Source organism: Talpa occidentalis, unplaced genomic scaffold (assembly GCF_014898055.3).
Source record: "Talpa occidentalis isolate TD23 unplaced genomic scaffold, MPIMG_talOcc4v2.1 talOcc4.9, whole genome shotgun sequence".
Classification (NCBI taxonomy): Eukaryota; Metazoa; Chordata; class Mammalia; order Eulipotyphla; family Talpidae; genus Talpa; species Talpa occidentalis.
The window spans coordinates 1,473,467-1,489,267 of record NW_023605305.1 but is presented as its reverse complement, the minus strand read 5'-3'; the positions used below and the strand labels follow the sequence as shown (position 1 = coordinate 1,489,267).

The 15,801-nt window shown below is 59.3% G+C and overlaps 1 protein-coding gene across 4 annotated transcripts; it reads left to right on the top strand.

Moving 5' to 3' along the window:
• The first annotated feature begins 250 nt into the window (after positions 1 to 250).
• LOC129145156 (uncharacterized) lies at positions 251 to 5,842 on the top strand. Of its 4 annotated transcripts, XM_054691363.1 has the most exons (5): positions 278 to 1,609; positions 2,368 to 2,486; positions 2,568 to 2,639; positions 2,732 to 3,018; positions 4,716 to 5,842. In XM_054691363.1, the coding sequence occupies exons 1-5, from the start codon at positions 1,179 to 1,181 to the stop codon at positions 4,854 to 4,856; spliced, it is 1,050 nt and encodes a 349-aa protein (XP_054547338.1). In that variant the 5' UTR covers positions 278 to 1,178; the 3' UTR covers positions 4,857 to 5,842. The 4 variants fall into 4 exon arrangements, 2 of the variants coding, with proteins under 2 accessions (XP_054547338.1, XP_054547339.1); XM_054691364.1 differs by lacking the exon at positions 2,568 to 2,639 and having other exon boundaries at positions 280 to 1,609; positions 4,716 to 5,841; XR_008550301.1 differs by having other exon boundaries at positions 276 to 1,910; positions 2,368 to 3,018; positions 4,716 to 5,840.
• The last annotated feature ends 9,959 nt before the right edge of the window (positions 5,843 to 15,801 follow it).

Sequence of the window (15,801 nt, the reverse complement as noted above, 5' to 3'; positions counted from 1 at the left end):
ATGTTATCTCAGCGTGGGGACATTTGGAGAGGGTTTTGAAGCATGAATAGGAGTTCCCAAGAAGAAAGCCGTCGCACCCCAGGAAGCGGAAGCCAAACGCACACGATGGGGGTTGGCGAGCGCCTGGGAGCTGTGGAGGGTTGGAGGTTAGGATCGGAGGAGCCACCAGAGAAACGGCTGCAAAGGGGTGGAGCAGGGGGGTGGGGGGGCCTGACCCAGGCTCGGGCGTCGGCCTGACAGCAAAGCGGGGGGCAGGGTGCGCGTGGTATGGGCTTGTTCGGCAATTACACACTCCCACCCGTGTGTTGAAAGAGGAAGCTGGCGCCGAGCGGGCACAGCCCGCGCACATCTGAAGAGATGAAGGCCCGAGAGGACAGAGCTTTCAAGGCTGCATCTTTATCTCCGTTGATTTGTCCTAATCACTGGAGCAACAGAAGAAACACAGATGGACATGAAAGCGCCTGACTTGGCCGCCAGCCCCAAGGGCGGTGGGCGGCTGGTGTTTGCCCTCCGCCTTCGGTCCTAAGAGGAAACGCACGTTTTCACAAAACCAGGATTACACTGGACGCACACGCGCCGCCGAGACCGACCGACTCGCTTAAGCCCTGAAAATACGACGAGTCCTCGTCACGGCCCTCGGGACAGCACCCTCGCTCACGGCGCGCCGAGCCCCTGGCCCTGGCCCCGGGGCCGCCTCACCCAGAGCCCGTGCTGTCACGGCGCCCGAGCACCTGTGGGCCTGACCGGTCCCTGCTCTGCTGCTCTTGCTGGACACGGCGCTGCAGCCAGACCCAGGAGTCCATCCCGGCCACTGTCCTGGCGATAGATAAGTCAGCCCCTGAACGGGGACCGTGTGGGCCACAGATGGCCACCCTTCCCAAGGGACAGGGGAGGCGGGGAGGGGGAGGCAGGAGGAGAGAAGCCTCGAAGGCTGCCGGGACCTGGGCAGAGCAGACGCGCGGGGCCAGCCCGGCGGCCGTGGCCAAGCCCGGCGTGTTCTGCTAAGCGTCGCGTAAGCCACAGGCGTTTGTGTCTCTCAGTTCTGGGTCCCAGTGAGACTCGCCTCTGCTGGCGGCGCGGAGGGGAGAGCGAGGCTACCTCTCCCGACACGGGCACTAGCCTCTGTGGGAGCCCCATCCCCATGACCTCGTCTCACCCCGATCACCCCCAAAGGTCCCATGTCCGCACGTCGTCGCACCGAGGTCAGGTCCTCAGTACATGAATCTGGGCTCCCCGGGGCCCCAGGAGGATCTGCGGGCGTCCTGACCCTGGTGCCCTGGAGCGTGGCCGGGCGGGGCGGTCACATTCAGGAACTCGAGACCATCCTGGAACTTCTGGCTGAGCCCTCGGTCCAGCAGCAGGAGTTCTGGCGAGAGGCACCAGGGTGGAGGCAGGGATGGGGTGAGGCAGCCTTGAGCCGAGGGGCACCCCGAGCCCCCAGCCTGGAAGAGGCCGTGCAGGCGCGAGGCCTGCGGCTGCCCCGGCTCCAGGCCTCTGCCTTCCACCCAGGGAGGAGGCACGTCTCCTCGGCGTGGAGCCCCTCGTTTTGGCAACTTGCCACGACAGCCCGGAGACGCCCACGAAGGATGACGCCTGGGGCTGAGCCCGGGTGAGGCCTCCCGCCTCCTCCCTTGTCCCGTCCCCGGAGGCCGAGCCGGGGCTGCAGCTGAACAGAGGCCCGCTCGGGAACTGAGTGAAACGAGTTAGAGGCTCGGGTTTTTGGTTTTTTGGGGTTTTTTTTTCTGACTTAGGAAAAAATTCTGAAACTAGATTTCCTGTCCTGGGCAGAAAAACAAGCATCGCAGCCACCGCAGGGACCCGCCGGTCCGGGCCCCGCGCCGCCCATCATCCCGCCCATTAAAACGTCTAATCAAAGCTTGTGGTTATTAAACTGCCCGAGGTTGGCAAAGGTTTGCTCTTATCTTACATTAAAATCCATCATGATCCAAATAAAATGAAATTAACTTGAGATGCCAACATGGACGCAGGTGACCGGAACACTGATGTTTCAGGCCGGCCCGGGGCGGGTGCCAAGGGGGCGTCCCCCAACCACGAGGCCAGCGGACCTGGAGACCAGGCGGGGAGAGTGCAAAGCTCGAGGGGCACCTCTGCGGCCTCTCCTGGCTGAGGACGTGGCCCCCGCAAGCTCACGCTCGGTGCCCGCACACCCTCTCCAAAGGGATTTTCCCCCTCTGCGTCGAGGGGTTGTTCCCAGTCCCCCCTCCCCTGGTCTCCCCACCTCCCAGAGCTCCCTCTCCCCACTGAGTCCTCTGGACCCCTCAGCACCCATCTCGGGGACCCTCAGCACCCAGCAGCGGCTCTGGCAAGTGCCCTGGCGATCGCCATCCTCACCTTTTTGATTCACAGGAATATCTTGTGGATCCCGAGTGGTCGTCCCCTGGCAGCCCTTAGCGCTGCAGAGATCTTCCCCGCCTGCCCACGGCTTGCGGAGACGCGCTCGTCCTGCCATCGTGAAGCAGCATCTGGTGCGTGGCGGCTCGAGGCGCGGGGATTTTTCCTGGCGGCGGCCCCGAGTGACGAGGGTTTCCTCCTCCGTTTTCTCTGAGGTTTGCTCTCGCTGCCAGGGCTCTCGTGCTCCCGGAACCCAGCTGCGTGGACGCCGCCGGCTCCGGCTCAGGGTGGGGTGTTTGGGTTTGTGTTTTTCTTTTTTTCCTATCTTATCTCAAATAGGGCCGGATCCTGATCAAATTCTTTCTCTGCCTTGATGAAGATAAAAATGTGAAACTTTCCCTTTGGCCTCTTGCTGCCGCAAACCCCATGGCGAGGCTTCGCTTAGGGTTTTTGCAACTTGGTTCGGAGATAAAAAGGCCACGGAGTATTGCTTTACTCTTCTCTCCGCACTCGACTGAGAAATGCAGACCGCGCCGGCCTCACGCAGCCAGCCAGGTCCTGAGCTGCTTCCCTCCGTTCCCACACCGCCCCCGAAGCGGATGGAGCGCGAACAGCTGTCAGGGCAGGAGGACACAGGGCAGGCTCTCTACGACCCGAGCAGGCGGGGTAAGAAGTCCCGGAGCCCTCGGTGGCTTTTCAGGCTTTTACTGGGATTCACCAGGCACACGGCAGGCAGGATGCTGGGGGGCCGGGAGGCGGGCAGGCTCCCAGCCCCCAGCAAGTCTTCACTCTTCCTGGGCTCTCCGGCCTTCTCCCGCGTTCTCTCTGCTTCTCTCGTGGTTCTCCTGGCGGCCCCGCGACACCGCCCTTATAGGCCCAGTCTCAGCCCAGGTGCACCCACTTGCGCGGGCCCACACCCCCTCCTGGGGCCGCCATCCGGCGTGCGTGCAGGAGCGCGGGGATCCCTCATTAATCCTAATGGCGGAGGGCAGAAAAGCCTGATGCTTTACTTACCCTACAAGCTCCTAGACGGGACTGTAGAAGTCCCCGAAAAATCATCCGGACTACAGGGCTGGGGTGGAGCGCTCCCTGCGCCGACACACGCTGTCCTTTGGCGTCATTTTACACCCACTTCGGCCTTTTACACATTTTCACGTTTATCCTTTTCATGGGGGCCCAATTCAGTAAAACGTGTCTGTTCCTGACGCCAACGGACGGTCTGTATTTCCAGCTTCTCTTTTCCTGGACTGGTCTTCCCAGAAGTCCAGCGCGCCACATTTCTCTAAGCCAGATTTGCTGCTTCTCAGCATTTGTTGCTTCCTGTTAAATGCACTTGAAACTGCTTCGCGTTAAGAATGGCTTCGCTCCCTGTCAAATCTCGCTACCCTCCGTCTCTATACTTAACTCGCCGATCCTTTCCAAGTGCGAGTCAGACATATGCTCATTTGCTGCTCAAAACTGGGGTTTCTACAGAATTATCCATATGCTAATTTGAACGTGGTTCGTGTGTGCTTAGACAACAAGTTTAATGCGAGTCCTGAAGCCGGAGGAGCCGGCCTCTTTGGCCCCGGTGAGGTCAATGAGTTAATTGGGCTTTTTCACACCCTCCCACCACTCACCTCTACGGCCAGCACCTGCAGCCCTGCCCGCACACACACGGCCCCCAGGGCACGGGCCTGCTGTGTGTAAACACACACACCTGGGCCAGAAGGGCGGGATAAAAAGGCAGCGTCACTTGGGGCAGGGCTGGGGGAAGGCACCAGGGCCTGAGAGGCAGAGGAGGGCACCCTGGAGGGAAAAGCCCCCTGCTGGGGGGGGATGGAGCGGGTTCCCCCTCAACCCCGTGCATCAGCCTTGGCCTTCACCTCATCCTTCCCGTCGCTGCGCGGGTTTGCTGGAGGCTGCGAGAACCCTCGGTGGCCCGACCCGGCCTGGGTCCTGCACCACACCAAGACGTGGCCGGTTTTCGTGCTCTGTGTGTGTGTAGATGCACCTATTTGTCAGTGTCCTCTGCACCTCTCCAGCTCCGGGTCACCCCCAGACCAGCCAGATCTCAGCCTCTGCCTCCTTCTCTGCTTACCTGCCAGTCAGGGCCCCGCTGGCTCCGGGCCTGGGCTCCCCTTAGTGTGGCTGATGTGTCTGGAGAGCCACGCGGTCAGGTGCATGGGTGTGTGTGCTCACGCACGCCGGCAGACCTTTAATTCGTTATGGTTGCAGGCTGTTCTTGTTCTCTGGGAAGTTTCATTCTTAATTTGTTTTGAGTTTCTTTCCTTAACTTCAAGACAGTGCCACGAGCACAGCCACCTCATAGAGCCAGCTGAGGAGAAAATGCTTCCATCTTACGTGGCCATGTTTATTCCCAGGTCCAATATACCACGAGAAGCAAAAATTTGCAGCGTCCAGGGGCCTCTGCCAGCCTCCGTGAGGCCCTCCCACGTCTCCCCCTTCCAGCTGATGAAGTGCTGGCTCCGTGCCACAGCTTCCAGCCTGGAGCTGGACATTAGAGGACAAATGTCCCTCCCAGCTGGATGGATGAGCCGGGCGTCCAGGGATGATCCAGATAGAGGGAGATTTTGTCAAAATAGATGCCCACCAAGGACAGAAAACACCAGAGAAGCAAGTCAAATGACAAATAGGTGCAGCCAAGAGTCCTGGGAGAGCAATGATGGAAGACAAACTCAGCTCCCCACAGAGAGAAGCTTCTGGAAGGGCTGCCCTGCCTAGCTAGACAGAAGAGTGGGGTGGGGGCAGGGCACACTGGGGTCCCCCCTCTACCTGGTCTCCTTGAGTGACAGCCCAGGGCCACAGCCACAGGGGCAGGGGTGGGGGGGGCGCTGGGATACGCACGCGCCAGTCCCCACGCCTGCGGGGAGATGGGATCCGCCTCGGGAAGTGTGACTCAATTACTCGGGGAGGCTGGCCTGCTAAGCGCTGCTATCAATCTGAATTAAACTGAGGGTTTTAACAACGCGGCTCTCCCAGGATGCCTTCCCTCCCAGCCTCATCAGCTCCCGCGCGGAGGCCCCGCCACAAGAAGAGTTGAGCCCAAGTGGGGAAGCGCCGCATGCCTGCGTGTCTTGTTCCTGGTGGTTTGCGTGGAGAGGCGCGCGGGCCTGACACGCTCCTGGACACCTTCGGGTCTGGCCGACCAGGACTGGGAAGCGGTCAGGGTGACTTCTGCGGACCCCAAGCTCCCCGCACCCGCGGCCCAGCCTGGGGTGCGCTGGGGAGCGGCGCCCCGAGGTCCACGGGCCAGAGCTTCCCCGGAGAAGAAGAGCAGCTGCCCTGACACCAGCCGGGCGTGCGGTTGTGCCTGGAGGCCGGCGCCCAAGGCTGACCCTGACCGAGCCAGGACCCGCTGTGCGCCTGACACCAGCCGCCACAGTGCTCGGCAGTTTATGCGCCTCTAAGAAAGACAAAACGCCGCCGATTAAACTGACATGATGCTGCTTATCGCTTGTAATTTTTACTTCGCGCGTGTTGAGGGAGCTCTCTGGACTTAATTAGACAAAGATTTGCACTGGCTATCGCTCGGGCGCACGTGTGAACACAAAGACGCAGCAAACTTGACGGGGGCAGATGCTCCTGAGACACCCACACCTCCGAGCCCGTGTCCCTCCAAGCCACGGAGGCCTGTGCTCCCCAGCTGAGTGGTCTGAGTGGGGGGTGGTCTCCCCCCCAGAGCCTGGGAAGAAGGGAGGGCTGCACCCCCTTAGGGGATCAAGACTAGCTCCCTCCCCGGCGCCTGGGGGCCCCCTGCATCCCCAGAGCCAGCTCCGGGCCCCCAACCCTGCAGGCCAGGCTGTCTTGTCCAGCCCCGCAAGGACATCGAGCAGCAGGGCCTCCCTGGAGGCGCCTCGCCCTCCCTGCCCCGCCTCCCTCCTCTGCAGTGTCGCAGCCTCTGCTCTGCTCCGACAACCTCCATCAGGCTGAATCCAGGTCCGCTCACACCCCCAGGTGCCCGCCTTTCTGACATGACCGGCCATTTCCCAGCCAGCTGTTCCCAAGGCCTTGCGGGCGCCCGAGCCGCTGACCCTGACTGGGGCGGGGAGCTTGGGCCTGTTTGATCCTATTGAAACCCAGCTCAGGGTTCAGAACAGAACCCGCCAGTGTCCAGCTGCCCAGCCACCTGGCGCAGGGCCGGGCAGCCGAGCTCTGTGTCTGGACGGCGCAGCTCAACCTGACCAGTGTGTCCCCAAAGCAGCTGCGGTGTTTTCCCTAAAACGCGAACACGCCACCTTGGGGTCGACCACCCACCCGCTGCCCTGGCGGAGCCCAGGCTGCTGCGCCCTGAGGGCCACTCTGTGAGGTGGGGTGCCAGGCTCCCACAGGGCTGCCCGCCCACCACAGGACTGGCCCTGGCTCCAAGGAACACAGCCAGGAGGGGGACGGTCCCTGTGCCAAAGCCAGGCTCTCCTCCTGTGTCCCTAGGAAGCATCCCGAGCACCGCCCCCACCAAGACCTCAGCCCATCTGTGTCCACACTGGCCTTGCATCTAGCCGCTTCCATCCCTGCCACCGGCCTCCCTCTCCCAAAGCCCCCCCAGGGCTCCCTGTTGAGGCCCACAGGAGCCACCAGGCCGACCCCTGGCCTCACAGGCAGGGACCCACCCCGAGCCCATAGCTGCTGGGCACACACTGGCCTGGGTGCCGGGTGACACAGCAGGGTCCACGGTCCCACTCAGAAGCACCCCAAGCTGCTGGCTGGGGCAGCGCCAGGCCCTGGCCACCCCCGCCCCGCCCCTCATTGCCAAGATGGACGGGCCCAACAGTCTCACCCTCGCGGGGCCGCCCTGGCCGACAGCCGCAAGCCAGGGCTGAGGCCACAGACACGTGTTCCCTCAGCCCTGAGGCTGATGCCTGAGCCCTCGTGGTCCCAGGCTCCCCAGGGGCTCAGGGGCGCACCTGCTCCAGCCCCTCTGTACAGTTTGGGGGACACCACTGGCCAGATTTAGGGCCACCAAATCCAGGTGACCACATCTTAGCTCAATGACCTCTACAGAGACCCTGCATCCAACACAACCACGCTCTGGGGTTCCCAGTGGACGTGAATTTGGGGGGACACGGGGATCAGCCCCAGGTTAAAGCCAGGCCAGGGCTGGAGGCCTTGGAGGGGAGGCTCGAGCGCCAGCCTCGGAGCCTCATGTCTGCAAAGCCAAGGCCAAGTTTGCCCCCCGCTGAGTGTTCAGTGCCTACAGGGGCTGGGGGGCTTATTTGACTCTTTGATTTTTCAACCAAATGTGTCATGGAGCAACTCCGGGCCTCCGGGCTTGAGGCCACCATGTCCAGCCAGACAAATGGACACTGAAAGTAGCAGTTTGATGGTCCAGTTAAACGGGGTGGTGGCTCAGGAGGGTGGTCAGTCTGAGAAGCCAGAGCCAGCAGCTCCTGCCCACGGGGTGTACAACAGAGACAGGGAACAGCTTTTGGGCACTGGTGCCCTCTGCCCACAGGTCAGGGCCCTGGAGGCCCAGCACTGCCCCAGAGCAGGAGACGAGGCACAGACGGCGGCTTGGGGGGGGTCCCTTCAGGGAGGCAGGCAGAAGCTTCCAGACTTCAGGGCCCCCAAATTCAGGGTCCACACCTGCCTGGCTGGGCCATCCTGCCGTCCGGGCTGAGCTCTCACGGAGGGTGGACCCTCCGCTTTCCCAAAGCCTCCCTGTGGGGCCTCAGGGGAAGCAACTTCATTATCCCAAATTGCTGAACACTGACTCAGAGATCTGATCACAGCTGGTCGACATGCCGTGAGCAGTGCGGGCTGCTGTCCGCCCCCGGGCCCGGCTCTCACGCGGGTGAGTCCCCAGCTCTCACCTCACAGGGCCAGTGCACCCCAGACCCCGTGCCCTCCACACACTGACTTCAGAGGCCACCCCCAGCCCAAGCACACCCCACACCTCACACCCCACCTCACGCCCACCTCGAGCCCCGGCTGCCTCTCCCAGGGAGCCCTCACCCTGCCCGCCAGGCCTGGAGGCCAGGAGAGGGCTCCTTGCTCCTCCACTGTGGCTTTCACCACCTACCAAGTCTCCCCAAAGGCTCACGCTGTCAGAACACACACAGCAGTCCGGCATCTTGTGCAGTGCTGGGTGGGTTTTCTGGGCCAGGCTGGCCCCGCTGACCGCTGCTGGGCTCCCGCCTGTCCAGGCCCAGTGGTCAGTGTCCGCCTGTCCAGGCTCTCTGGCCCATCTGAGGCTGGTGGCTGGCCGCCGGGACTCTGCAGGCGGCTCCGGCTCGGGCTCCAACTCGGGCTCCGGCTCTGGACAGCACGTGGAGGGGCTGCCGCACACGGCTCCGGGCAGCACTGTTGGCGCCCGCCGGCTGAGGCGCGTGGCAGAGCCGAGCCCAGAAGTCTCTGGAGGAGCCCAGAGCCCAGAATCTCTGCAGAGCCCCGTGGGGGTGGTGATCAGGGAGAAGGGTATCGGGTACCCTTGTCCCTCCTCCAGTTCCTGTGCTGGGCTGTGGGGGCGTGACCGCGTGTGCATGCATGTGACTGCGTGTGCATGCATGTGCACACGGGGGAGTACCTGGGGGTGGGCGTGGGGTGTGGGGGGGGTATGCGTGGCTGTGTGGCCATGGTCCCCAGAATGTGCTGGGGATCGCAAATACCAGAGCACTGTGGACAGGAGCCTCTGAACGGGGAGGGAGAAACCCCCAGAGTGGTGGTCTGGACTTGCCTCAGGCTGAGAACCAACCCCAGGCTGTGTCCCCCTCACCCGGCGCCATAGCCATGTACATGGGCCCTGCCTCCCCGCCCCTAACTCTGCCACTTACCCTCTGGGTGACTCTGGGGAGTCCCTGCGCCGTCCTGTGCCTCGGCGTCCCCGTCCAACAAAGGGGATCATGGTGTGGTCACCTGAAGGCAGGAGCAAACCCCCTGGTGGGTGTGAGCTCTCACAGCCGTGCCCGGCTCAGGGAGGCTGTGCGACTGGGACTCCCGACGCTCGGGAGCAGCAGCCCGGGGCTTGATCCGGCACGAGACGACTGAGCGTCCCGCTGGTTCGGAGCCCAGAGAGTGCTCAGGAGCTCAAGGCAGTCGCCAGGACTTTCAAGCCCAACCTCTGCAGCTACTGGCCAGCAGGGAGGGGGAGCTGCTGCCAGGAGCCGGCTTCTTTTTGATCTTTATTTAAAGGGGATTAGGAAATCCTGCAGAACCAAAAAGTCCAAAGCGAAGCCACAGTAAGGAGAGAATTTTTAAAGCAGACATCAAAGCAGTAGCTCCTGGTCTTCCGAACATCTGAAGTCGTCCCTTCAATCACTCCCAGCCTGCCTGGAGGTGAGTGGACACGCTGTGGTGTATCCTTCCCAGCCCGCGAGCTTCCCAGGCAGTGGAACCGAGGCCTGGCTTCTCCCAACAACCAAGGAAAGGGGAAGGAGGGAGCTTTCGTTACGCGCCCCCTGCCCTGCGGGGCAGCATGAGCTCCCCTCACCGCGGAAATCCCCATCTCAACCCCGTGAAGTCGAGATCACAATACCCGTGATTGGAACGAAATGCCCATGCTCAGGGGGCCTTGGTGGCCGGCTCAGTCAAACGGGCAGCCGGGATTCAAGCCCAGGTCTGCCCCAGCACACAGCATCCTCCCGCGACCCGCTGGGGACCGTCCGGAGTCTTGAGCTCGCGAATCACGGAAAAGTCAACTTGGGATTATTTACACCCTCAAATCCTGTATCCCCTTTTTTCCTTGCTGGCGTCCTGGGGGGCTCTGGAACAGAAAAGCCACTAGCAACTGCCCCCACATTTGGCAACAGCTGGAGAGGCCCCACCCAGGAGCCTGCGCTCCAGCAGCTCCCCCTCTGCCTGCTTGGTCTCCGCGCCCCTCCGTACCCGGATGCTCAGCCCTCAAGGTGGGCCTCTCCAGCAGCCAGTCAAAGCCACAGCATTTTTTTTAATTTTATTTATTTTTGCATAGAAGAATGGGGGGGGGTAGGCCAGAGGTGTAGGGGTGAGAGGACTCACCAGAGACAGAATAGGGAGCAGAACAGGCGGATCTACTGAAACACACTGCTGAGGGGAGCAGTGGGGAGACAGGAGAGGTCTGCCGCGCCATGTGGGTAGCTCTCTGAGTGTGGATCAGACTCAGGCTGCAGCGGTGATAGCCTGAGTGTCAACCCCTAGGCCACCAGAAAGGCCCCACACAGCATATTTTTAGAACCACATGTAGCCCTTTGCAAGTGCTCCTGGGCCCTCATTCATAAAAGGAGAACATTATATCTCTTTTACGGAGAGACTATATAACTCCAGGGCCTTCAGAATTGGAAAAAAAAAGTGACACCCCGTTTAGACCGTACAGGCTGCCCCACGGGGAGGCACTTTGTCTTTTGAAACGGCTGCATTTCTCTCCAAGGGCTCTAACTGAAAAAAATGCGGCAGCTGCTACTTACCCCAGTCAGAGAGGACGGTGTCCTAACCTGGGACTCCTGAGGATCCGGCAGGCGTCTCCTCCAAAGCACAAAGCAGGCGTCAGTGTGATCTTTCTCCGTGCGTGGGTACAGCAGCTGGTTGTCTGTTTTTTCCTGCACAAACAGAAGTTGACAAACAAATTATAAACAGGCACCCAGCTGGTGTGCTGGCCCTGCTCCCCCAGTGCAGATGCTGTGTGGCCCCATTAATCAAATCTTCAGGGATTTAGGAGGTTGGACTGAAGCATCAGGACCGTAGGTAAATGAAATTAAGTGTGTGGATCAAACACAAGGTTACAGAGTGATGGAAGGTGTTCAAGCATTTTGGAAGCATTCTGGATCCAAATCTGCCCATTGGGGGTGGCAGACGCTGGCGGGATCCACAGGGGTGGACAGTCCCCCAGCTCAGGTAATGGCTCCAGTGCCCTTTCTTTAGGTGTCGTTAATCAGAACTATAAACTAACAGCAGATTTTCGAGGCTTTACAGAGGCAGAGATTGAAACGTCATGTTCAATTCAAATGTTTGACTTCCTTGGGGGCCTCAATTTTTTATCTGTCGATTCTTTTTGGTTGTGTTGTAGTTGTTATTGGTGTGGGATTGATTTTTCCCATTACATGGGTTTCAGGTGCACAGTATTATAAATCAACATCTGTGCGTGCTACACTATGTTCTCCACCAAAGGTCTAGTTTCTACCTCGTGTACAAGTGACCCCCTTTACTCTATTTCTCCGCCATCACCCCCTTCCCTTCTAGTAACTGCTACTTTGCTCTCATAGTCTAAGGTTTTGACTTTGTTTCATGCCGTTTGTTTTTGTTTTCTTCATCTTCCATACACGGTGGATCTTACAATGTTTGTCTTTCTCTGACCTTTTTCACTGAGTGTTGTCCCCTGTAGGTCGTTCCATATGGTGGCAGATGGCGGGGCTTCTCGCTGTAGGTGAATAACACTCCATTGTGTGTACATGTGACCCTCCTTAATCCAGTCATCTCGAGACAGTTCCCACCTCGTGCACACTGTGTCGCTGCCTCTTTTGCATCAGAGCTTTTTCTGAAATCATGGGGGACACTGCCCTTGATGGGCACAGTGTGGGGGGGAGACAAGAACCCCAAAGCTGGCCCTGAAAAGACAGATGGTGTGAGCTTTGGATAAGTGGCTCACCCTCACTTCCTTCAGGGGTACAACAAGGGGAGACACATGACACCACGCGTAGGGGATCCCCAGTGGCACTGAAGATCAGGTGAGCACAGCGGAATTTGCTCCATAGCAAATTCTTCCCCTGACCTTTCCTCCTGCCTTATTCCACTCGCACGATCCTTGTTCCTGCTCCCTGGAATTACGTCTCCATTACGGTAACGGCACCCAAGCCCCTGTCTCAGTCTCCACTTCTGGGCAATCAAACCAAATTTTAAAAACTGACTTTCAGGAATGAGTCTAGGAGGCATATTTCCCCCCTTGGAGAACAAAGACCCCATTACTGGATGATAAACAAAGCAGTAACAATCCCTGGTATGCAGCAGCACCACGACTGTCAAAACTCTCATTGCGTGTGTGGGTGAGGTACAGTTGGGAGGAAAGCAGAGGTTGGTGCAGTAACTAGTGCTTGAAGTGCCTGGAGTCAGTGGGAGTTCAAAGGATGGGGTGGTTCCTATCTTTTGGCAACGGCCTTCATCCTCATGAAAGAGAATGACAAGTCCACGTTAGCCAATTATCAGCTCAGAGCATGTCAAAGTCAGATTTCCTCCATGACAGCACTTAAAGTGACCTTCCTTTCCTGCAGCCGGAGGGCAGAGGGTGCTGAAAATCAGGGTTGTAATTAAATTTAAAGGTGGAAGAAAACATGAAAGAAACTGGACGCACAGACGTGACAGATTCCAGGCTGATGTAAAGGATTCGTAGAGAACTGGGAACCTCAGTGACGTGGCAGCGACTTTGAGGTGAACGCACCTAAGAATCTTGACTCTTATCCTCCGACCCCTCTAAGCCAGAAAGAAGAATCTCCCTCCTGCATTCTCTAGGAGAATATCTCCTCCAAGTTGGTGATTATGAGAAAACAGCTCTTCATGTGGTGACGCCCATAACATGAGGCCTTTCTCTGCAGGACCCACTCCTCTCCTCAGTGCCTCCCCTCAACAACCAGTGTCCGGGGCCTCCCCGGGGGCGCAGCGGTGAGCGCTGGTTGCGAAGCTGCCCGCAGCCTCTGCGACGCCGGTTGGATCCCCGGCTGCGCCCCGGCCACCGGGTGAGGGTCCCACATGGCGCGCAGACCTCTCCTGCCGCCCGCTGCTCCCCTCAGCAGTGTCCTTCGGCCCTTCTGCCTGCTCTGCTCCCCGCTCTGGCTCTGGTGAATCCTCTCACCCTCCCGCGCTTCTGACTGTACCCAGTGCTTGTATAAACAAAACAAACAAACAAACAAACAAATAAATAAATAAATAAATAAATAAAACATGCCTCTATTTAAAAAAAAAAAAAAACACAACCAGAGTCCGTTATCAGCACAGCCTCTGTGCGCGGCGGAGCTCCAGAATGAGTCATGTGGAAGGATGATGGATTTTAGGGCCAGACAGCATCACGGCAAGCTGTGTTTCTGCAAATCCTGCCCGCTGCACGTTTTCTTAGAGAATCCAACCAGCCATCCATCTGAACATAAACGATGGCGTGGACAAAGTGTGCAGTTGCATGCAGATCTGAGTCGTCACGGGGTGGGCTGTGACAAACCCCTCTTGCTCTGTCTGATGTCAGCACTGCGGCCGGGGACAGTTCCCCGCGCAGCGATGACGTCTCAGCTCAAGTTTACGCTGCCTTGACTCTCTGCTCTTCGGCCCCAAGGCTTTCTCCAAGGTGGTAGAACGTCCCACATGCAAGAAAAACCTCAAGAGGACAAACACACCCACCTTGCATCCTGCAGGGAGCAATCCTCTACAAGACTCCTCAGAGAGGCTCAGCAGAACTGAGATCCGGTTGTCCACAAGGGCACGTAACTCAACAATCAACCCTTTATGGAGGGTCCCTCCTTTCCAGCTCCCCTTCCTCTGCTCCACGCCCCTGCCTCAGTATATATCGTGGGCTCTCCACCCAGGCAGGAGAGAAGGGCCTACATAAATGGGGCTGAGGTCTTGTGTCCTTCTTTTCTGGCCTCCAGAATGTCTCCCAAAGCATCCGGAACTTGCTTTTCACCCATACCCCTGTCCTCTTCCACAGCGGAAAGCTCCTGCTAGACCTCCCTGTACCCGCTTGCGTCCGGGACAGCCGGTCATCGTGTCTTACCAAGAACGCACGTGAGAGGGTGAAATGCTGCCCTTCCGGGCAACCTCTGTCCACGGGTTCGCAGACTGAAGTCCCAGGTATCACCGCAAGTGCCATGATTGCCGATATGAACTGCTTCCCTCCTCACCGCCTTGAAGTTGTGGAGCTGCTAGTCCCGCTGCTATTCTGTGACACGTTTATAGAGAAGCGCTGAATGACTGTGCTGTAAATTTGGTTTATAATATTTTGAGAACTACATTTCAACATAATTTATCTCCTTTGTAGTGTTACATTGTTTGCCTTATTCATTTAAAAAAAAAAAACTTATTTGACAAGGGATTCCTACACCTCACCGGACTTCCCCAGTGTCCATGTGCACATTCCAGAGGTGAGTAGCCCCAACGAGGACGCAGGAAGCCTGAGGGTAGAGGAGCTGGGGCCCTGAGTCGCCACGTGGGGGAGGCCCCCACTGACCAGCAACACCTGCCTGGATTGCAGCATGAGGGAAATACGAGCAAGCTTGCCTTGTAAAGAGTTGCTGAGACTGTCAGATCTACTCGTCACAGCCCCCTGGCCAACCACACATGGCTGATGACGCAGCGTCCCGCCCATGGCTAGAGGCCACCCCCTGTGTCCGGGAGGTGGGACACTCAAGGCACCGGCTCCATTCTGCTGGGGTCCCAGCACCCAGACCCAGGGCTGCCCCAGAGGCCACGCCCGTCCTACCCTCACCGGAGGGCTTGCTGCGCTTGTCCGCGTCACTGAGGCCAAGTCTCCTTCTGGTCCTGAGACCAGCACACTCAGGTGGCCGAGGCGCTGAGGCCCAGGATGAGGGACTCCCCTAGCAGAGTCCAGCCTCATTCTGAGCTGCTGTCCCGAGACTCGCCTGGCGTGGCGTGATGCCGACACCCGAGCCAGAGGGGGCACAGCCACCAGCGGGCGCGTTCTCCTGGGCTCGGGAGCGCCCCGGCCAGCCTGCTGCAGGAGGAGCGCTACGTGTCGGGAGCTCCCAGGCCACGCTTGGGCTGGTTGTCTCATTTAACCTTCCCTTTCTCGTGGGGGAGGGCCCCTGTCCCTGTGAAGATCAGAGCACAGCACCCCAAAGTATGCCCCTGTAGATGAGGGTTATTTATTGCTGTTATTATTATTATTTATTACTGTTATTATCATTATTATTTATTACCATTATTATTATTTATTATTGTTATTTCAAATAACAGTAACGGGGGGCTCTTTGCCACCCTTCTCCCCTATATCAGGGCCTAACTCTCTGGACCCGGTAGAACTTACATTTGTAAAGGCCTGAAGGGCTCCTCCTCCCTCCCACCCGGAGGAGAAGGGCGACCCCGCAGAGGACTTGGGCCTACGGAAGCTTATGTGTCCCTTAGCCTGAGCGGTCGGGCCAGGGACCCCGGGCTCAGGACCCGGCGACTTCCGGGCTTTGTGAAGAGTGGGGCTCCCCCCGCCCCGAACGCAGGCGGTGAGCCGATGGGGCTGGCTTCCTCAGCCGGCGTCCTCGAGCTTCGCCCATGCGGCAGCTGGATGAGGACGCGCTTCCTTCTCAAGACCGAATAATATTCCACGCGTGGGTGGAGCCCTTTGGTCACCCGTCCGCCCAGCCACGGCCGCACTGGCCGTGCACACGCCGGCTGCTTGGCCCAGGCTGCGGTGCACAGGGCTGCACCTGCCCGTCTGAACCCCTGCGTTCCCTTCTGTCTGTGCACCCGGAGGCGGGGCCGCGGGCGGGAACTCTAGCTCCCGGCCCGGTGGCCAGTCACGCCCGCCCCGGCTCTCCACCTCCCCGCCAG

What these genes read in the sequence shown, in the direction of transcription:
- LOC129145156 (XM_054691363.1), top strand. Translation starts at nt 1,179, where the DNA reads ATGTCCGCACGTCGTCGCACCGAGGTCAGGTCCTCAGTACATGAATCT. An exon ending in ACGCCTGGGGCTGAGCCCGG is followed by an intron (nt 1,610 to 2,367) that starts GTGAGGCCTCCC and finishes TTTGATTCACAG; the next exon opens with GAATATCTTGTGGATCCCGA. An exon ending in CTACGACCCGAGCAGGCGGG is followed by an intron (nt 3,019 to 4,715) that starts GTAAGAAGTCCC and finishes GTTTATTCCCAG; the next exon opens with GTCCAATATACCACGAGAAG.